Source organism: Eulemur rufifrons, chromosome 20 (assembly GCF_041146395.1).
Source record: "Eulemur rufifrons isolate Redbay chromosome 20, OSU_ERuf_1, whole genome shotgun sequence".
NCBI lineage: Eukaryota > Metazoa > Chordata > Mammalia > Primates > Lemuridae > Eulemur > Eulemur rufifrons.
In genome coordinates, this window is record NC_091002.1 from 6347507 (window position 1) to 6370845 (window position 23339).

General features: G+C 42.9%; 2 protein-coding genes across 2 annotated transcripts in view; one reads left to right on the plus strand and one right to left on the minus strand.

Moving 5' to 3' along the window:
- The window catches only part of FGFR3 (fibroblast growth factor receptor 3), a 366177-nt gene that overhangs the window by 320994 nt on the left and 21844 nt on the right, over positions 1 to 23339 (plus strand). The gene's annotated exons all lie outside the window — the stretch shown is intronic.
- The window catches only part of POLN (DNA polymerase nu), a 151881-nt gene that overhangs the window by 74243 nt on the left and 54299 nt on the right, over positions 1 to 23339 (minus strand). The window contains exons 7-11 of the mRNA XM_069496180.1: positions 21596 to 21664; positions 19998 to 20058; positions 19250 to 19314; positions 8247 to 8330; positions 7814 to 7909 (exon numbers count right to left, since the gene is read on the minus strand). Of these exons, the coding sequence (XP_069352281.1) occupies positions 7814 to 7909; positions 8247 to 8330; positions 19250 to 19314; positions 19998 to 20058; positions 21596 to 21664 (375 nt within the window). The remainder of the gene's footprint in view (positions 1 to 7813; positions 7910 to 8246; positions 8331 to 19249; positions 19315 to 19997; positions 20059 to 21595; positions 21665 to 23339) is intronic.

Below are 23339 nucleotides of genomic sequence, written 5' to 3' on the forward strand. Positions count from 1 at the left end.
TGGTCCACTGTTCTATTTGTTTATCCTTGACTCAACACCAAATGGTATTGCTTAATTAATTCCTAGTAATTCCTATTGCTTTATAATTAGTCTTGATATCCAACAGACTAAACCCTCAAATATTGCTTTTTTTCTCCCCAAGATTATGTTGGCTCCTCTTAATTTTTTGCATTTCAATATAAATCTGGGAACCAGCTTATCAATTTCTACCAAAAAAACTCCTGCCAGGGTTTTAATTAGGATTATTTAGAATCTATAAACCAACTTGGGGGAGAACTGATTATACGATTTTAACGTTATAGTATAAACCACTAAATCTTGTCACTCCCTATTTGAATAAAGACTGAGAACACAAGAGTCATGACCAGCCATAAAATCATCAACAGGGAGGTATCTTGCCTCGGTACAACCCATACTTGCAGTTCGTCTGGCAGAGGTATCCAAAGGATGAAAACACATGAAAATACTTAGCCAAGAAAACCGCTCAAGATCATCTAACTCTCCTTATCTTGATACTTTACTTGCAAAATAACTTTCTAAACAACAGTCTAGCAGTATATCTTGACTCAAGCAGCCTGAGAACACTTGGAAAGAATTAGGTGTTTGATCACACAAGGCTGGGGTCAGGGGCAGGGCACTGTCAGCTGTGCAGCTCTGCACGCTCACCCTGTGCTCGGTGCTGGCTCCTGACACCACACTCTTCTGACCTCCTTTCTCACTCTGGCCACTCCACAGTCTCTCACTGGTGCCTCCTTTCTCTCTAACCTCTAAATGTCAGTTTCTCGGAGTTCAAGTCTGTGGGTATCAACGCTGCCTACATATCGGAATCAGCGGGAAAGGGAGTTTCAGAAAACAGGCTCATGACTAGGCCACTCAGGCTACTCTAACTTAGTGGACCACCTGTGGGCCTGGACATCAGTGTGTCCCAAATCACCAGCCAGGGCAAAGAACCACTGTCCCAGGGAGACTTTAATAAAAATCAGCTGACAGTTTCCAAGTGTGTATCTCCAGCACAGGACTTGTCCTGAGCTCCGTCCAGACCTAGATGCCTATGTGACATGGCATGTCAACGTCTCATGTCCACTTCTGTCCTGATGTGTCAAAACTGAACACTTTAAACAATCCCCACCCCCACCAGTAAACTATTCTTCTCCCAGCTTTCCCTGAGCAGTGGCCTTACCTATTTGCTCAGGTGCATAACTCAGAGACTCAGAACTACCCCACGTCCTAGCTTTTGCTCACACTCATGTATCAAAAGGTCCTTTCTCTTCTAAAAATGCTCTGAAAATCCATCTGCTCCATCTTCACTGTTATCACCTGGACTCCTGTGAGAGCCTATTAATAAGTCTCCCCCATTCTCCAACCAGCTACAAGAGTGATCTTTTAAAAACATATTTCCCGACTGCTAAATTTGACTGGCTTAAAACAAATTTAAAAAACCCAACATACCTAAAATGTATTAGAATGGTGAAAATCCAGAATGCTGACAACACCAAATGCTAGCGAGGGGGTGGCGCAACAGGAACTCTCATTCATTGCTGGTGGGAATGCAAAATGGTACAGCCACTTTGGAAGACGGTTTGGCGGTTTCTTTCAAATTAAACTCTTACCATATGATCCAGCAATCATGCTCCTTGGTATTTTACCCAAATGAGTTGAAAATTTATGTCTACACAAAAACCTGCACATGGATATTTATAGTTGCTTTATTCATAACTGCCAAAACTTGGAAGCAACCAATTATATCCTTTAGTAGGTGAATGGATAAACATCCATATAATGAAATATTAGCACTAAAAAGAAATGAGCTATTAAGTCACGTAAATACATAGAAGAAACATAAGTGCTGCAGTCCCCAACCCCTGGGCTGTGGCCCGGTACCAGTCTGTGGCCTGTTAGGAAACAGGCTGCGCATCACTGCCTGAGCTCCGTATCTCTCCCCACGACTCCCCAGCCCGCATCCCCAGTCTGTGGAAAAATTGTCTTCTGTGAAACCGTCCCTGGTGCCAAAATGGTTGGAGATTGCTGCATAAATACATATCACTAAGTGAAAGAAACAATATGAAAAGGCTACATACTGTATGATTCCAACTTTATGACATTCTGGAAAAGGCAAAACTATGGAGATAGTAAAAAGATCAGTGGTTGCCAGGGGTTGGGGAGAGGGAAGGACAAACAGGCAGAGCACAGAGGATTTTCAGAGAAATGAAACCACTCTGTATGGTACTGTAATAACAGATCCATTTGTCCAAACCCATAGAATATATAGCACCAAGAGTAAACCCTACCTACATACAAGAGTTACACACCTACGGTCTTTGTGTGATCATGATGTATCAATATATGTTCATCAACTGTAACAAAGGTACCACTCTGTGAGGGATGTTCATAGTGGGAGAGATTGTGCATGTGTGGGGACAGGGTGTATATGAGAACTCTCTCTACTTTCTGTTCCATTTTGCTGTTAACCTAAAACTGTTCTGAAAAAGAAAGTTATTTTTAAAAACCCTAAGATCATAGTTGCTACCTTATTTAAACTGTTCCAAGGCTACCCATGTTACTAAAAGTCTACATCCCTCACCACGGTCTGCAAAACACAACATGGTCATGTCCTTGTCTACCTCTCAACCCCGTCCCCTGTTCTTCTCCTGTCAGTCACAAGCTCTGGCCTCAGCCTCCTGAGCAGCCTGAGCCTTTTTCCATGGCAAGGCCTTGTTCCCGTTCTGTGCATGGGTAGTTCCTTATTGTCAAGACTCAGCTTATACATCATTCTTCAGAGTTCTTTCTGGACCACTCAATCTAAACTGTGTCACTCTCCCTGTTATTCATTTTAATGCATTTTTTTTCTTTTAAGAGATGGGGTTTCGCTCTATCATTCAGGCTGGAATGCAGTGGTGCGATCAAAGCTCATTGTAACCTTGAACTTCTGAGCTCAAGTGATCCTCCTGCCTCAGCCTCCCGAACAGCTGGGACTACAGGTGCTCAACACCATGCTTGGCTTCACTTTAACACTGAGGTCCCCAGCCCCAGTGCTGTGGACTGGTACTGGTCTGCAGCTTGTTAGGGACTGGGCTGCAGAGCTCCGCCCACCCCGCATTTGTGGAAAAAGTGTCTTCCACGAAACTTAGGAACAGGGAAGGGGTGGGGAGTGCACAGTAGGAGGTGAGTGGTGGGTGAGTAAGGGAAGCTTCATCTGTATTTAGAGCCCCTTCCCTTCCCATCATGCACATCACCGCCTGACCTCTGCCTCCCTGCTATTCCCCTATCCTCATACATGAAATAATTGTCTTCCATGAAACCAGTCCCTGGTGCCAAAAAGGTTGGGGACCACTGCACAGATCTTATCCTGCTGGACACATATGTTTCTTTGATGGTTAATTTTAGGTGTCAACTTGACTGGATCAAGGCATACCTAGATAGTGGGTAAAGCATTATTTCTGGGTGTGTCTGTGAGGGTATTGCCGAAGTGCCTTGGTGTGTAAGTCAGTGGACTGAGCAGGGAAAGACCTGCCCTGAATGTGAACAGGAACAATTCAATCAGCTGGGGGCCCAGATGGAACAAAAAAGCAGAGGAAAGGCAAAATCTCTGTCTCTTCTGGAGTAGAGATACTCTTCTCCTCCTGCCCTTGGGCGTCAGAACTCCAGGCTCTCTAGCGGTTGGACTCTGGGACTTGCAATAGCAGCCCCCCAGGGCGCTCAGGCCTTTGGCCTCGTACTGAGAGTTACACCACCAGCTTCCCTGGTTCTGAGGCCTTCAGACTTGAACTGAGCTATGCCACCAGCTTCCCTGGGTCTCCAGTTTGCTGATGGCATATCGTAGGACTTCCCAGCTTCCATGACCACATAAGCCAATTTCCCTAAAAAATCCCCTCTCATCTATCTATCTATGTCTGTATCTACATATACCCTATTGGTTCTATCTCTCTGGAGAACCCTGACTAACACAGTTCCTTACTGGAATGATATTTTATGATGACAAAGACCTTTTCCTCACCAAATGATAAACAGCTTGCATGGAGCCAGGGCCACAATAAATGTTTGCTGAACAAAACAGGGACGACATCTATCCTGCTCATGGCTGTATGCCAAAGCTAGCAGCATGCGTGGCATATACTGGACACCTGGCAGAAGGGGTCAGTACATGTACATGACTCAGTTATTCAAGGGGTCTGAGAGGTTGCCTGTAATCCAACAATCCTGACCCCCAGGCCAGGCCACCTCCCCATATTACCTTCCCCTATGATGTTCTAAGAATATGTGACTTCACTGAGAAAAAAAACATCAAAGCCTCCTTCAGTTTGTTGTTAAGGAGAGACCCTTGTTGCCCACTCCCCGTGTGTCTTCTGAGGAGAGGGAAGACCTACTGCTCCCCAGCAGGAGGGGAAAGGAACTCTTCAGCTTGGGGCCACAGGTCTCTAGAACACCACCCTGCACAGATGTGAGGAGACACACACTCTTCAGCCCATGTGAGGCATCTGTGAATCCTGATGGTGAGTGACAAAGAACTGACATTGCACAGATCATGTTCTCTAACCATGGTGCATTTAATTTAGAATTCAATAACAAAAAATTTTGGAAATTTTAAGACAACTTCCAAACCACTCAATGGTTGAAGAATCATACTAGAAGTGAGTAAATATGTAGGATTAAACAATGAGAAAAAAAATAGCACGTATCAAAACTTGGGGGAGTCATTTGAGATTTACTGAGCATCCATGCTGCAGGCATCGTACTAAGCACTGGGAATACCCAGGAATAAAAAAAAAGTCCATGCCCTGCTAGAGCTACAGCTAGTCGGGGAGCTGAACCATAACACATCCACATGTGATGCCCAGACACCAGCTCAGCAGCCCAGGATAAGGCCATGGAGGAACAGGGGCAGGGAGGCAGGGACAGGCCCTGGGGCAGGAGGAGCTGCAATACTCACCACAGCCTCTGGGAAGGGGACAGCGAGGACCGAGAGAAGTTGTGAGAACAAGTCTTAACTTTGAATTTGGAACCAATAGCATGTATTACTTAGTATAAGTTAATCTTTACATGCACAGAATGAAAAGCATGACTTGTTCAGTTAAATAACAGAGTGAGGGCCTGGTATGGTGGCTCATGCCTGTAATCCTAACGCTCTGGGAGGCTGAGGCAGGAGGGTCCCTTGAGGCCAGGAGTTTGAGACCAGCCTAGGCAATAGTGAGACCCCGTCTCTACAAAAAAAAAAAGATTAGCCAGGTGTGGTGGTATGTGCCTATAGTCCCAGCTGCTGCGGTGGCTGAGGCAGGAGGGTCAATGGAACCCAGGAGTTTGAAGTTGCAGGGAGCTATGATGATGCCACTGCACTCCAACATGGGCAAGAGTGAGACCTTGTCTCAATAAATAAATAAGAGAGTGAGGCTAATATGATTTATGTCAATCATGTTCTTGTGGAAAAATAAATTAATCTCTTCATTAAAGTCACTGTCTTAATTCTGCCTACAAGAGAACATATCAACACCAGAAGAGAGTTATATTTCCTTTCTTACATTACTGGTTGTCTGGAGAGTGAAAGGAGCTCCAAAGGGAAGGGTAACAGTGCCAGCTGGTGCCAGGACAGAAAATGAACCAGCTGGGGCAATGCATGGCTCTCCCAGGCAGCGCTCACTGCCGGAGCTTGGGGGTGTGCTGCCCACATCTGCTGTGTGGTGCTGAGATCCAAGCCACAGTCTATACAGCAAGATGGGGTGCAGCTCCCAGGATGGGGTGCACCTGCTGTAACAGTGCTCAGTGAACAAACCACAGACATTTCAGTTCAGCCCACCAGGGGCTAGTTTTAGGCCATTTTGGTTCTGGGAACCAACTGAAGTCTCAGATCCATGCAACCTATGTTCTAGTGGAATAAGCAAACAAACACCTAAGATAACTTCATGGAGTGGTAAGCTGTATGCAGAAAATAAATCAAGGTGAAGAAACAGGGAGTCACTGGGGGTCTTACTGTAGTATGGGTGACCAGAGAAGGTCTGAAAATAATATTTTTGTGTATTTTTTTTTTGTCTTTTTTTGTTTCTTGTCTTTTGAGACGGGGTCTCACTGTGCTCAGGCTGGTGTTGAACCCCTGAGCTACAGCTATCCTCCTGCCTCGGCCTCCCAGAAAGCTAGGATTACAGGTGTGAGCCACTGCGCCCGGCCTGAAAATAATATTTAAGCTGACAATCAAAAGTCCGTGTGCAAAATCTGCAGCAGGAGTCCGGGGACTGAGGGAAGAGCTTGTGCAGAGAGCCGTGGGCAGCAAATGTGCTCAGCAGGGGCTGGGAGGAGAGAGGGGAGCAGCAGGGGCCAAGGAAAGGGCAGAGCCAGACCCACAGCCTGGGGACACGCCCAAGACCTGGGATTTGCCTCTAAGTGCAGTGGGAAGCCACTGGAAGTTTTAGTCAAGGAGTAAGATGATTTTTCTAATGCTTTTGAAAGATGGCTCTGCTGGGATGTGGGGAATGACCAGCAGGGGTGAGAGTGGCTGGAGGAAGCAAAGTGAAAGGTGACCACGGTGGAGGCAGTGGGGATAAGGGAAGGAGGCAACTCAAGGTGCACTCTAGGGGTAAGACTTGCTGTGGGTAAGGCGGAAAGAAAGTCAAAGAAGACTCACAGGTTTTTGGATGGAATGGCCAACACTTACTGGTTTTTTGAGAGCTTTTATGTCAGGCACAGTCCTAAATACTGTCACACACTCACTGAATCCTCATAAGATTCCAAGAGGGAAAGTACTACTGTCATCTTTCTTTTACAGATCAGGAAACAGACACAGAGCAGTCAAGTGATGAGAATGGTGGCTGACCCCACTGGCCCTGCTCTCATCCACTACTCTGCACGGGTTTCCTCGCATCTGGGGGAAGGATGGGGCCCTTCACTAGATGAAGATTACTCAAAGAAGGACAGGATTTGGAAGAAGGTGGTTCCAAGTTCCTTCAGTGGAGCATCCTCTGAAGGAGTCCATTCTTCACTCAAAAATTGTCCACTGGACCACTGAGGGCCACATGTGGGCACAGCCACTGAGCTCCATGAGGGCCTGTACTCTAGGCACCCTCACAGAGCAGAGATGAGCAGAGAGAGTGCAGTGCGGGAGAAGCATATGATCAGAGAAGTCTTAGAAGGAAACTTTCCTCTGCTGCAAAGTCAAAAGCCAGACAGAACACAGAAAGTACAAACTGGAACCTCAAAAGCTGGTTCCCACTACAATAACCAATATTCACAATAACATAAATTCACTTATTCACTGACCTCCACTCTATATCCTTTCAGTAAAATTACTTCCTGGCTTCTGAATATCTATTTATACTCTACCATCATAATAGAGTAGACTCTCACTACTCTTTTTTTGTTGTTGTTGTTTTTTGTATTTGTTTTTTTTACTTTGGATCATTTACATCAAACTCCTGTCTGTCTAAAAATGTATTCCTCTCAAGAGAAGGGTAAGTAAAACTCCCCAAAATAAATTCGGGGAAAGGAGAAGACTGATGACCCATTTCCAGTCTCGTTCACGGATAAGAAACAAAGAGGTTGTGACAGATTGTCAATAATTTGGTTTTAAGAACAAAACTCCCCCAAATTATCCTTTGCAGGAAGTCAAGCCAATTAATCACTCCTATAAAAGTATACTGTCTGCCTTTTACTCCTTGGTTCGGAGCTGGGAGAGCAGTCTCGGGGTGAGGAGTCCCTCTTCTACAGTGGCTGCTGCAGCACGAGGGGATGGCCCTCTGAGGGAAGGCTGGGGTGGGTCTGAGAGTCAGCTCACGTGTGGCATAGACATGCTATCATTCCAAAATGAAAAAGGACGACTTTATAACCTTACCACAGCTTCTGATGTGGACGGGTATTTCTGTGGCCCCATTTTGGGAAGACTCTTTCTTGGATTCAGCAGGTGCAGCTTTAACTTGCCAAAAAGGATCTTCAACAAAGCAATTTACACATGTTGAGAGAGTTGCACATTTGAGAGAAATGGAACATTATAACAGAGTTAAAGCCACCAGCCAGAGAAGACACATCCACACTATCTGTACACCCAAATAGATGTTACAAAGTGCTTAAAATTCTGACTTAGTACTTGTCTTAGATTTAAAGGCTTTGAAGTAATGAATCTCAATGTGTTCATTACATGTGAGAAAACATGAACAGCTTATATACTTTTCAGATATTCAACATAATATTTATAAATTCAGAATTAATCTCCCCTTAACTCCTAAATAAGAAATATATTTTATGAAAGGATCAAAATTTAGCTTTACCTCTCGAAGCTGATTATTACTCATTATAAGAAACTGTTCTCCTGCAACAAAATGGGCTTCTTGCTCTAATTCCTTGAGATGAGCCTGATAATGTGATAAACACAATTAATCTCATTAATAGTTTTCACAATTTAAAATTATTTAATTAGTCCAAACAACTCCCAACAAAAGCTCTTAATAGAATAAAAATAATCTATAATTTACCAAAATGGTCATTAAAAATACATATTTTGACTCATGGTGGAATACTCATGCTCATAGAATCACCCTCTCCCAAACCTAAGAAAAGAAGTAAAAATAACAATACACCAAAATGAGGGAGGGAAAGAATGAATTCTCCAGCATTAGGATGAGAAAAGGGACCCAGCAACACATAAAACAACACAGAGAGATAGAAGGTATAGGTAACAAGCTCATATCCAGAATATATCAAGATGTCCTATAAATCAGTAAGAAAAAATATAAAAATGGGTAAAAGACTTGAGCAGACCCTTTACAAAAACGAGACTCCTAATAGCTAATAATGATATGGAAAGCTATTCAACCTCATTAGTGTGAAACAAAATGTGATATACAAAAGGGTGTTGCTCTGCTTCAGAGCTCTAAAATAGAGTCTGGAAGCCATTCTAAGGAAGACTGCCTCGATGACTTGCAACTTTGGGGAAAAAAAAAAATTCTTAGCACTCTGGAAAGAGGCGGGAGGATTTAGGTCAGGAGTTCAAGACTAGCCCGAGCGAGAGGGAGACCCCATCTCTACTAAAAAAAAATAGAAAGAAATTATCTGGACAACTAAAAATATATAGAAAAAATTAGCCAGGCATGGTGGTACCTGCCTGTAGTCCCAGCTACTCCGGAGGCTGAGGCAGAAGGATTGCTTAAGCCCAAGAGTTTGAGATTGCTGCGAGCTAGGCTGATGCCACGGCACTCTTTCCCAGGCAACAGAGCAAGACTCTGTCTCTAAAAAAAAAAAAAAAAATCCAAAACAACAGGAACTTGCCTTGAACCTTTGAACTGGTCCAAACTACAATGACCATAACATCGTGGTAAACATCTGAATTTTGTCAGTGCTGCAACACCTGAACAGCAACAACCAATGAACTATGGACTCATGTACTAAGCCAGCTGCCTCCACCAATTACAATTCTTTCAAAAACCCTTAATTTTCTTTTTAAAAACCCTTACTCCCCTTCTTCTCTTTGGAACACACTTGGCCATTAGCTGAATCTGTGTCTCCCAAATTGCAATTCCTAAGACCCCAATAATACCTTGTCTTATTGCTTTGTAGTCTGATCTTTAGACTCTTCTTAGTTGACATTAAATGGTGTCAAAAGTGGGATATGAAGCAATTCTCCTCCTCTGCATTCTGGGGCTGCTACAGATTCAAGCCTGGTGACTACAAGAACCCCCTGTGTCCCACTGCTTCCCTGATGACCCCAGACCCTGTTGGGGAGTCCTCTCATATCTCTGAACCTCCCGCCTTGGTTGAGGTTCCGGTCTTTATTGGGTGTCCTTTGTTGCTGGCTGTCGACAAAGGGATTTTTTTCCTTTTTGGTGAATACTTATAGAGACTTCTCCTTCTAAAGTATAGGTATTGACTCACTCCCTTCTGGAGCCTCTGATGGTTTTTTGCACAAAAATTACAGTCCTTTATCTTGTAAATGTCTTTCTTGATGGACCAATATCACTTAAAATGATTGGAAATTACAATGGCCAACTTGGGGATCTTTTGATGTCCCAAAATTTGTTTTCCTCCACAGAGAATTAGAAGGGCTAAAAGGAAAGATTAAACAGCCTGAGTGGGATGTATACTTTAATTTGGTATCTTGAGGCATCTAAAAGACTCCAGGAATCTAAACTAGTGTCTTTAAGAGATACAATGCCAAAATAGATCAAAGACTCTAAATTACAAAAAAACTTAGAAGCTCCTAAAACAAAACAAATCTGAAACCAAGCATGCCTCTATTTATTTGTCTTTGTCCTGTGTTGCCTCCCCTTCCTATTCTTACCTCTCCCATCTTACTGTCACCCTCTGTACCCTCTTGCTTGTATGGTAAAAACTTATCCTAATAATGGAAAATTACCTCCTGGGCTTTCCATGAAGACGCTTATAGGATTGCATTGCTACTGGAATAAGTCCATCATTGGAAATTCTAATCATCAGTGGTCAAAAAATGGATCCTTTAAATGAGGAAACTCCTATATTTGAAAAATATTTTAGAGATCTCTTATTCCAAACAATTGTCTTATTTGTATTTATAGGAGGATCAATTTTTTTTTTAAAAGAAATACACAAATAGTGTCATGGCTAGCCTTAGAAATTCTCTTGACAAAATTAAAGACCAAAAATCTGACCTAAAACAGTTAAAATCCTTTGAATGTTCAAACTACCTGCTTTGGATTCCTTGTGGAATTTACCAAAAAAAAAAAAAAAAAAAAGGGTACTCCACCCTGGGTCTAGTGGTTAGGATTTGACACTTTCACTGCCTTGGTCCAGGTTTGGTTCTTGGTCAGGGAACCAGTCCCCTTGCGGATGTAAGTCCTTTAACTCAGGAAAAGAAACAGTTATTAAAAAATTGGTTCGATATTTGTGACCCTTGGCTTTTTCAGGTTACTATGTTTCTCATGGAGTCCCAAGAGTCATAGACAGGTTCCTCTCAGGTCTAAATCTCTGCTCTCTTTTGCATTGAGTTTCCTGATCTCTCCGGCTATTGGGGATACCAACGGTTACTTTGTACTGTGGGAGAAAACTTGACCTTTGTGTGTTCGATGGCTGGTTGGTCACTAGTGAGGGCTGCAGCTTTAGAAGTGGCTGACATTGAATAGTTTTTACTGCAGGTGGGCTCCTTGTTTCTTTGTGTGTTTAGATAAGAAAAATGAGGGTTGGACACTTGGAGGCTATGGGAACACTCACTACTAAGGAATAAGACCCCTGTGGGCGATGCGCTGATAACAGAGTGGGCTGATGGGTGCTAGGTTTCCCATCAGCCTCAGGGGAATGTCCCTGCAGGAGGGTGCACTGTAGAAGGGTTGCATGGCTCAGTCCCTTGGTATTTCCCTCTCTGGGGGGACTTGGGATTAAGTGTGAAAAATGGGATCCATAATTTCTGGGGCTCTAGATGCTCTGCTTTTCACATTAGGCCCTGGAAACTACAAATGCTATTTTGGCCCTATTCATTAATGGGCTCTGCCCTAACCTCAGTGGTCCAGTTGGAAAATGAAGACTAAATTAGAAGTCACCTATCTAACTACATTAGTCTCCAAAATAAGAATTTCTGGCATTCAGCTGGTTATTTTGAAAATATTTTTAAATTTTCTCTAGGATCATTTGTATGCTTCCTTGTAAAATCCTATAGTTTTGTATGACTTTGGCATCCATTTTTAATCTGACTATAACTAATACACCCAAATCCTTCTTTAAAAAACTTAAATTCTTTCTCTGTGCTTTGAGATATAAATTTGCTACCCCGTTTTCTCTAAAACTTGGTAAGAGCTTTGGCCATGTGGGACAGATAAAAATTTAACTTGTTCCATTTACAGAGGCACAATTTAATCCTACTGTCCCCTTAAATTAGTGAGTTTTATTGGTCTCGTGGCTAAAATTTTAAAATCAAAGCTATTAAACCTTTGTGTTTGTCTGTATTTTTATGTATACATAAAAATCTATGCATGTATGTCTACATAGTACCAAATTGACTTATAAATAAATGAGTATTCATAAATTAAATAACTAGTCCAAGTGCTTTCAAAATTCATGTGACTTTAGTAATCTTTGGTAAATAAATACAATTTTTAAATTTTTGGTAAAGTAAAATAGAAATGTCTTCAAAATTTTAGACATTTTTGCCTGAGGCTACTAATCAGACAAATGTGTACTATCTCTGCTAGATGTTTTAAGGTCATAAAGCTATTGTTTTTGTGATATTTTTAATATTTGCTTGATTTTTCTGTGAGCTAACACTGTGAAGGCTGGCTGCTGGGCTTTTGCGAAGCCTTGCACACATCTTACTGTGAGCTTATGTCTTTGGTTTTGAGCCTTTAGATTCTCGGGACTAGACAGGTGGCCATGGTGAGGGCTGAAGACATATGTATGTCCACAGTGACTAGGCCAGCAGCTGTAGGGCATAGCCAAGCCCAGTACATCCTCCCTGGCCCAATTCAGCTCGCTGGCCATGCTGGGAGGGGTCAGATCCTCCAGGCATTGTCTTCACAACTCTGTCCTCTGTCCTGGGCTCTGCATTTGATACATAACCATTAAAATGCCATACTTCAGAGGTTTTTCACTAGAAATTAGGGATACTAAGAGTTAAACCTATAGCTAAGATATATATAATTAAAACTACTAAGAGAAATAATTCTAAATGCAAAGTGTACAAGAAAAGCAGAATATGTTTTGGTAAGGAAGGTTATTTAAAAACAGGAGGATGTGATTTTTGTTAAAGGAAAATTAATTTTGTTTAGTTTAGACGTTATTTAAAGGTTGCTTTAAATTGAAGAAATAAAAAATAATAATGGATAAAAGTGAATGGATATATAAAGTTAGGGAAAGAAAGAGAATGGGAAAACTCATAAGTTATAAAAGGTTTATGGAAATCTTGTGTGGTCAAGCTGAGATTAGATGGATTTGTTTACAAGGCTTTATTAAAATTAGCTTTAGTATTAATGATACAATGATGAAAAGGTAGAATTTGGTTTTCTTTTTTAAACAAGATTTTCATGTAGTATTAGTAAGAAATAGTAAAAGACTTGTTCACCTTTTGAGTAAATTGCAAAAAAAAATGGGAGAGTTTGCCTCACGTTGTCTATTAATTCTTTTGATTGTTTAGAAAACTGTCTCCTCTCTATCAAAGAGTAAAGGTTTTTCTGCTTTTATGTTTTATGTTGCTTACTAATCAAAAGCAAGTTGGAGTAGTTTTTTCTTTTTGAAGTTTTTAATTATCACTTTGACTAAATGAATATTATTTTATAGTGACCCGTGATCCTATTTTGATACCACGTGTTTCAAACCTTTGATATTTGACAAACTTCCCAAAATCAAATTTCAAATTCCAAATTAAGTCTTTTTGACCTTGAACTAACTTTTTGACATTCCAAAAAGATCCCTTGGATCTCCAAGAGAGACACAGTAGGCTTATTTGGTATGTTAAAATCATATATGAAGCACTGTCAAATAAGAAATGGAGTTACATTTACATAAATGGGTTAATACATGTTCCAAAATTGCATGAGATTCCTAAAAATCTGATACGTCTGGTAAATTGCTTTCTTCTGATGCTTTTTTCCTAAAAGCTCTTTGCAAATCCTAAAGTGTTATGTCTTCAAGGAGGTTCATGGAAAAGACTCTGACAAGTACTCTAAAATACAGATCTCTGCTTATGATTTTGGCCTTATTCAATTGGACTGGGTGAAAAAAAATTTAAAGACTCCAATGAAAAAACTGGACTCAAACTGTTAACTTCATATCAAGCAGAACAAGAATTAATTACATGGGACTAAAGTGATAAAAGAATGAATTTTTTTATGACTTTTTGCTTGAAACATTGTTGATTCTTTTTATGTTTTGTTTTCCAGAGTTAAGAAAATTTTTTTTTCTCTTAAGGTATTTAGGGCTTACAGCAATTGGGTAAAGTATACTTTTGTGAAAATTGAAACATTTCCTCAATTTCTCCAGAATTTGGATACTATTCATAAGTATACTTATTTTATGGCAATAGAGTTATTTACATAAATTCAATAAGAATGTGTTTTCTCTGTGACGAGACACAATTAGAGACACTGGTTATTTTACCAAGGTTTTGACTGGAATATAGTATTTTCATATATTACCAGGATGCTTTGAGGATTGAGGTTGACTACAAAACCAACAGACTTGGAAAGAGACTGGTCTGGTACCTTGTCTACACTGTTCCCTTACAAGGTTCCTGACCTTGTGGTAAGTAAATAACGTCACTCTCTGACAGGTCCAAGAAACTCAAGATATTTTGGGGATCTTGCAAAGATAGGAATTCACCCAGTTTGTACAGGTATTATAGGCATAGGCTGACAGTGAATCTTTGGCTTGGCTTCCTATCCTCAAGAGGCTTTTAGAAGTCTAATCTGAGATTCCTTATGAAAAAGTTCCAGCAAAGCCAACTCAAAAGGAGCCTATAGGGCCACCACTATTCTTGCTATACTTTATGCAAATAATCAGGCCAACTATAATAAGAGTAAAACTTATTTTGCAGATAAATAGGTCCTACTATGATTTATTTTTGGTAGAAATGGGGGACCGGAGAGAGAAAAATTATGTTTCAGGAGAAAACTATAGTATACTTGTTATTAGATTCTATCTCTGACCATTGTTTTTGAGTGTTTATTATTTGTGTACAATTTGGACTAAATCCTGAATTCTTTCCTGACCACAAGTCTCCAAATTAACGTTTTTTCTTCTATTTTTCTGACTTAGACTCACTGATATTGCAACTACCATTTTCCTAAGTCCCTGCAAACTAAAGATCATGTATAAACAACCTTGTGACAATCAAACTATAGACCAGAAAAGTCTGTCAGATTGTCACTGCTTACTTCCACTTTAACTGAAGATATTTTCAGTCTAACATCTAGATACCTGAACTGACTGCCCCCCAGACTCTAAAGAAACTGGTTTATAGACTGTTCCCAATATTAACCTTTGTTTTTCTTCTAAGAGCTGGTCTGCAATGCCATCTCCTTAAATGAGTTACAATTGCTTAACTGGACTGGCTAATTCCCAGAAATGGGCTATTGGTTTAATGAGATCCTTTGCCACTAAGCTATTAACTCAATTTGTCTCTCCACAGCCACCAGCTCAGCTTTTAGTGTGTGAAACTTCGTGGGAAGTTTCAGATAGGGAATATTTAGGTGCAGAAAATGATTTCCTAAAACATAGTGCTTTGGCATCATGAGTGCTTTTGAAAATTGAAAAGCCTCAGAAAAAAGCCTCAGAATCAAGGTTCTTCTACACTTATTTTATTGCTCTTCCTCCAAGGGCAGAGAGGAACTCTCTGGAATTTCCTTATCTAAGAAAGCTTCTTACTAAACGAAACACAATTGCCTTCAATCCCCTCCCTAAAAATCTCATTATCTATTTCAGAAAATAAGACCGAGGAATGAACCATTTAGACATGGTTAATCAAATGTATATCTCTTCTGATGTACACCATAAACTAATGCAGGCCTCCATTAAAATGGATTCTTTGTTGCTTAAATTTGACTAATCTCCAGAGCTGTAGATGCACACTGACTTTTGACATCCTCCTTCTGTGAGACATGATACTCTAGAAACAGGTGTTTCTATCTCCAAGGGAAACTGATAACAAATCTGTGTCTTACCAACCAATAATTGATCAAATTGATCAGCAATGATTCCTCATGTCAGATCTTGAGCAAAAAGGGGAACGTGAAATGTGATATACAAAATGGCATCACTCTGGTTCAGAGCTCTAAAACAGTCAGGAAGCCACTCTAAGGACTACATGTATGACCAGCAACCTTGGAAAACAATAACAACAACAGGAACTTGCCTTGAATCTTTGAACTGGGCCAAACTACAATCACTACAACATCCTGGAAAACAGCTAAATTTTGCCAGTGCTGCAACTCCTGAACAGTGACAACCAATTAACTATGGACTCAGGTACTAAGCCATCTGCCTCCACCAATAATTCTTTCAAAATGACTTGTGTAACCACGCTAAGCTTTCTTCTTATACATCCCTACTCCCTTCTTCTCTTTGGAACACAATTTGGCCATTAGCTGAATTTATCTCCCAAATTGCAAATCCTAAGTAACACCTTGTCTTACTGTTTTGCCGTCTGGTTTTTCACCTCTTCTTGGTTGACATTAGCAATCAGGAAAATAGAAACAACACATAACAAGACACCATTATGTCCTCACCAAAATGTCTATAATTTAAAAGTCTGACACAGATGGCAGCTTGAGAACCAGTGTCCAGTTGGGCTGTAGGCTACCGCTGCTAAGCCAGACCCAGGGGCCTGTGGATTACCCCATCTTTGTGGAGTCTGTGGATGAATACCAGTTTGTGGAGCACCTGTTACCACTACCAGCATCCCCAAACCCCCAAAGCATGAACATTATCCCACTCCTAGTGATTGGAAGCCTCCCAGAGACCCCCCCCAGCCCACCCTGCCCTACTTTGTGTAGGATGCACAATATCCCTGTGTATATGGACATTGCACATGGCAGCCACCCAATGACTATGATCTGGAAGGTAGAGGGGGACATCTGGGCTCTGCAGAACGATGTGGAGGTTTTATGAGCCCACTGCTAGGGAAGACACCTATCACCAGCAGCTCAAAGCTGGGCTCCTGGAGAAGGGCTTCTGGGGCCCAGGTGAGCAGCCTGCACAACAGCGTCCCACAGACTAGAGTCCAGGGAACCTCAGGAGGAGGGAGGTGGATGTTGGAGCCCCTGGGACAGGACTACAGAGACCAGGGCTAAGTGTGAGTGACTTCGGGGTCAGGCCTTGCTTGCCTAAAGGGGCAAACGGAACCCTATGCACAGGCATCAGCACTGTGGGAGAGCTACCTAACACTGGAGACCAACCAGGAACAGCCATGCTAGTGGGGGGGGGTGTTAGCTACTATCCTTCCCCCCAACTTTGGCCTGTTCCTGAATTGGGGCTCCTTGGGCTCAGCTAGTGGGCTCAGATTCTAGGGGTTACTGTCTGATGAAAGCAGTATCCCAACCCAATTTAGGAGAGGGTAGCACAGGGCAGACCCACTGGGCAGATTTCTTCCATGGCCCTCTAGGGCTCACTGCTACAAACATTCCCAAGCCCCTGCTCTAGGCCAGACCTGGCTTAGTATAGACTATGGAGAACACAGATTTCTCCGGCATGGGTCCTGGAGGTCTTAAGTTCCAAGTGCAGTGCTGAACATGGGTGCCCAGAGTGCTCTTGTCAGCCCCTGAGCTCTTTCTGTCTGACAGAGAAGTAGGAGGCTCATTCCAGGTCCCTGTTCCATTACAGACCAGATGTGGGCCTGACAGGGTTTCCACCTCCCAGGTGTTAAGGGATTAGGCTCGGGCTGGCCTGACCACCAGGGAGTACCTGGGAGCTCCTTGCAGCCCAGCACAGGGCTGTCCTCCCCAGCCTGCTGACCCAAAATCAAGGTGGCCTTTTGCCCCTGCCAGCCCATCCCACCCAAACAGCCTTCACATTTGCCCCATCCTTGGAGTAACAGGGAAAAGGCCTGAGTTCCCAGATCACCCCAGCATCAATCTGGCTAAGACAGCTTTCAGATCTTGGCTCTCCTACTTGGTCTCTGACTTAAGGCACTATATTGAACTTCTCTGGGCTTTAGTTTTCCTATGTGTAAAATGGGCACATCTTCCTAATCAGTTCATCATCAACAGTGTCCCCAGTGCTGGCTTACAGGAAACCCTCATTCCTGGAGATTCCAGGCCATTCTCAAGTCTGCAGCCTCATCAAGCATCAATGAAGCCCAACACACTGATACTATGACATAAGTCCCACCAATCATGAATGCAAGTTTTTATTTGGCCATATATATAATTTAAGCTGTTAAAATTTGTACAATAATTCCCAGCACTCTGGGAAGCTTAGGTGGGAGCATCACTTGAGGTCAGGAGTTCGAGACCAGCCTGAGCAAGAGTGAGACCCCATCTCCACTAAAAATAGAAAAATTAGCTAGGTGTGGTGCTGTGCATGCTACTTGGGAGGCTGAGGCAGGAGGATTGCTTGAGCCCAGGAGTTTGAAGTTGCAGTGAGCTATGATCATGCCACTGCACTCTATCCTGGACAAAAGAGTAAAACTCTGTCTCAAAAAAAAATTGTACAATATTTACAGATTAAATCATCTGAAAAAAAGAAAATAAATAAAAAATAAGTCTGATGCAGCCAGGAGAGGTGAGGATGTGCAAGAACAGGACCCTGTGTATATTCTGGTAGGTGAGACTCTGGAAAGCAATTCAGCATTATTGAATAAAGCTGAGCAACACTTCCCCTGTGCCCCAGCAGCACCACCCCACCTCACACTCCATGGGAACAAGGGACACACTCAGGGGTGCAGTGTGGTTTGTAATGTCCACCACCAGGAAACCACCAGATGCCTGCCAGCAGTGGGACAGAGACATCGAAGGTGGCACAGTCCACAGGGGAAGACTCTACAGCACTGAGTGACACCCAGAGATGCAGGTGGAGCCGAGGTACAGAAAGCTGAGTGAAAGGCTGCACACAAACCACTGATTTACTTACAGTTCAAATGCAAAGCTAAACCACATTGTTTAGGCATTGAAGTAGAAAAGCTATAAAGCAAAGCAACCCTGAAATGGCTACAAAGTCAGGATGGTGGTTACTTGTGGCAGCAGGAAGTGGGTTCTGTCAGGGAAAGCACACTGGGCTTCTGGAAATTCCATGCTTTTCACCTCTTCTTGGTTGACATTAGCAATAAGGAAAATAGAAACTAAACACATAACAAGACACCATTATGTCCTCACCAAAATGTCTATAATTTAAAAGTCTGACACAGATGGCAGCTACCATCTTCCAGCAACCCTGTGGGGCTTGAGAACCAGTGTCCAGCTGGGCTGCAGGCTGGACGTGGTGATGGTTATACCAAAGTTTCCTTTAAGAAAATTTAGGTGGAATATTTCTCTGCGTTTTTTCATGCATCTCTATGCATCTCTGTATATCTACTTTTCAAGAAACCCAAGAATTCCTTCAGTAAACCACAGGGGCCAATGTTCCTGTTAAAAAAAAGCTGACTTTTGAGAAGGACCCTGAAGATCCATTAAAGAACTCCCCTGACACATATGCACTAGATTCAATGCCATTTAAATCTTTTCAATGCTTGGTCCTCCCCTGCAGGAGTCAGAGAGAAGGAGGAACAGTGTCAACTTCAAATGAGGAGGAAGAAAAGCAGAATCTACTCTAGAGCTGCCACTGAGAACAATCTGCCATGTAGGAGAGAGACAACAAGCACAAACAATCAGAAATGGTAACTTACCCCAAGAAGTGCTGACGTCCTCTCCATTGCTTCTTTATTCACCTGAATGCTGTGGCTCTCCATCACTGAGATTCAAAAATCAAATCAGATCATGTTTGCATTGCATTAATGAATCCTTTTTAGTAAAGACTCAAGGGCCTCACTCTCTAAAGAGGGCAATAATGACAGTGACTGCCATTTACTCAGCACCTGCTACACGCCAACCTCCTCACAGGATTGGTCAGGATCTCTGTGTTACAGGGAAGCAGGTGCATTGATAGAGCTGGACTTTGAGGTGGGAGTGGGCATGGGGACTGTGCTGGCCAGCTATGGCCTGGCCCTTCCCACACTGTGAATGAAGAGTCATTCCCTGGCAGTGCAGCACCCAGCAGGACCTGGGTCAGAGGCAAAGGCAGAAGAGAGCCCTGCAATGGTTCTTACAGGGAGGTTCTCAAAACTCCATCAGGCAAAGGGGGAGGGTTACAAGGACAGCAAACCAGGATTAGAGACAACCACTAAAGTATAAAAAACATCCAGAGATGCCTGCTCCTCCTGGATAGACAGTACAGAAGGAATGTCAGAACCTTCTAGTTCTTCTAGACCAAGAAGTGATGCAGTCCAACCTCTCTTGTTACAGAAAGAGAAAACAATGGGCTTGCTACCACTCCAGTGCAACACTACCTACTTCAAAGTAAGTTAAACACTCATCCCAAAGAGTGTAAAGAATTCTCTAGGAAAATGACTGTACTTCCTCTTTATGGTAACTTACCTGCCAAAATTGGTATCAGAGGAAGCTCCAAAGTACAAAATAGTTGCCATAAACCGTAAACCTATTTCATAGGAAGAAATTATATCAATGTTACTTTAAATTATGATTTGTATCTGCATTTTATTGAAAAGCCTACTTAATTTTGTTGAGCTAGAATTGAGGCAGCTCCTATCATGATTGGTTTCCTACCCACCTCCACTCCTCTCTCTTGTTCTTCCTATTAAAACTCCTATTTCCTGTAAGTAGCCTATTTTATTACCAAGACCCAGTAGAGGTATTTAGAAATATCAGCTAGGCCAAGGCCTATCCCCATTTCCTTTACTTTTTCTTTCTCTTCTCTTTCTCTCTCTCTTTTTAGAGATAAGATCTCACTCTGTAGCCCAGGCTGGAACACAGTGGTGCAATCACAGCTCACTGAAGGCTGGAACTCCTGGACTTAAGCGATCCTCCTGCCTCAGCCTCCCAAGTAGCTGGGACTACAGGTACATACCACCATGCTTGGCTAATTTTTTTTTTTTTGGTGGGGGAGAGGGGGGTCACACTATGTTGCCCAGGCTGATCTCAAACTCCTGGGCTCAAGCAATTCTCCCACCTCAGCCTCCCAAAATGCAGGCATGAGTCACCACACCCAGCCTCTTTCTCATTTTAAAGATTGATTTAAGTATGTGTGGACTTTTAGTCTTCCAGAATAATTTTAATTTCAGAATAGGCTTACTGAATTCCCAAAAAGTTACTTAGAATTCTTGTTGATTTTTCACTGACACTATGGATTAATTTGGGGAGCACTGGAATCGTTACAGCAGGTCACCTCCTCTAAGAATACGAAATCTCTTTCCGTTTATCTGGACCACCTCCCATGCTCTTTATTAGAGTTTCACCATTTTTATTCTTTCTTGCTACCTTTGAGAGAGTCCTGGGCCTCATCTTCCAAGTCCCACTCTCATGTTTCTTTCTGCCTCTCCAGACCTTCCTCTGCCCTGTCCTTGCCCTTGTGACAGGGCTGACCTCTCCTGGCCACATCACCTGGGCTCCTTCTCTGCCCTCAGACTGATTTCACCCATTTGGGTACCAGCAGGAGACTGAGGATGGGGTGAGAGAGAGAGGTTGTCTCCAGCTGGCCGTTGGAGCCCAAGGGTGGAAAAGCATCTGGCTATTGCCTGTCCCTGGAGGCTTCTCTACTTTGTGGTTTCCTTCACCCTGCTCTCAGCTCTGGACACAGTCCCTTCATTCAACTCTTCTCATTTGTTGGTTCCAATGGCTGTCTGCTTCCCAGTAAGATTCTGTTTGAGTGAGGCTGTGTCCATACCACTATTAACCAAAATAAACTCTCAGCTTTTACGGTAACTACAGTACTGGAAATATCCCAGTTAAAGAGGAGGCTTTTAAAAATGTTACAATTGTTTACAACCTATTTTTAAAACTTAAGGTCTTATCATTCTAGACTACCCTTTTCTAAATGATACACAGGTTATTTTGGTCTTAGAACTCAATGTTTTGTTTCCTTCCCCTGTGAGGATGGGTGCAAATGAAAAGAGAGCCCTTGTACAAACAGCGAGCAAGAGCTCCTGTCAGCCAGAAATTATAGTAAAATGTCTTGCCTTCAATTTAGAGCAAAGGTCCATCGTAAGTCTGTAGAGTATCCTCAGGTTCACAAGTACATTCTGGTGCTGTAAAGAACAAAAGTATTAAAAATTAGGCAAACGTGGTGGTAGTACTTATCACCATCTGGGAACTGACATGACTCACAAAACGTTTCCTAGTGAAATCCCATGAAGCTTTTGCTGGCAGATAGTGCGTATGTGGTGGTATCACGAATCACCTCAAGAAGATGAGTTCCAATCTATGGACAGTACTTCTACTGTGCAAGTGTGAGCTATCCGTAGCTGGACACATTCTCCCAACCTAGAGTTTTTCCTCATTTTACAGATTGAGAAATAGAACCCCAAAGAAACCTAATGTCCAAGGTGCAATGATTAGATGGTGGTAGGGGTGGAGAACATAGGCCTGGCCCTTCTGGATCTCACAGCCCCATTCTCACAGCTCTACCACCCTGCACCCACACAGGGTTGCTGCCCCACTCCACACCTACTGTCTGTCTCACATTGGGACAGACACACAGAGTCCTTGGGAGATTGACAAACAAGAGTCTGTGCTCAAATGACACAGAGGAGAGATGGGATGAGATGCAGCCCTTCCACAGGCAGTCTAATTCTCCTTCCCCTGACATGGAGCCCCAGGATCTCCTGTTCAACACCCTACCCTACCAAATGACGCCCCTAACTCTAGGCCACTCAGACTCAGTTTTCTACTAAAGGCCTCAGATTAGAGTGAGCCCCCAGTGGACCAGTGGCCCGCTGCACACAACCTGGCATTGTTTCCTAGTCACTTCTTAGCTATGGCTTTCCCGTGAAAGACTGGTTGGGAACACCCAGTAGAGGAGCAGCTCCACAGAAAGTTCTCAGCTGTCACCAGACAGAATTCCACATGGCTGCCCACAAACTCCAAGGCTGACCATGTGACTCCCACTTTGAATGGTCCCAGCACAGGGACAACCCCTTGGCCCAGCCCCTGTGTGACAGGGCTCTGCACATCTCCTCCGGCTCCCACAGTCACCTCTCCCTCTCCTCATGCTGGTCTTGCTGTCTCCCCAAAGGAACCTCGTTCTTCGTGAGTCCTTACCATTCCCACACCACTCCCTCTGCCTGGAACTCTTCCTTTTTCCTGAACAATTCATACCACCTTTTCAGAGCAGCAGGGTGTAGATTAATGGCCAGCCTTCCATTCCCTGCCTTCCTGCACTGTGTGGCTCTACTACAGACACACATCTGGCCAATAAGATATAAATGGAATTGTATCTGAGGCTCCTCTTCTCTGCTTGGAGTGTGGATGAGTTGAACCCTGGCTTCAACTTGGCCTTGGGCAAGGTGCATGTAGTCAACCTTTCTGCACCTCAATTTTCTCATCTGTAAACTGAGACTGATAACACTGTGATGGACAACTCCTTCTTCCAATAATATAATACCTCAACTTCTGTTTGGAGAAGTCCCCCTGTCTGACAGCACGGAATCTGGGGAGGAATACTAACCAAGATGCCCTGCCCTTCCCTGGTCGGGGGTAAATGTATGGCACAGGGAGGAAGCAGAAACATTCTCCAAGTGCCAAAACTTTGAATCTTGGACAAAAGTGACCCAGGGAGAGAAAAGATCATGGCTTAGCATTGGCACCGTGCCTAGTCATTCCTGTTCCCTGGATCCCAGGGCCGCCTGGTTCTGTTCTTCCCAAGGCCTAGTTCTGCTTTTCCTCTGATTCTGTGAGCTACCCCATATCCTTCCGATAAATCTC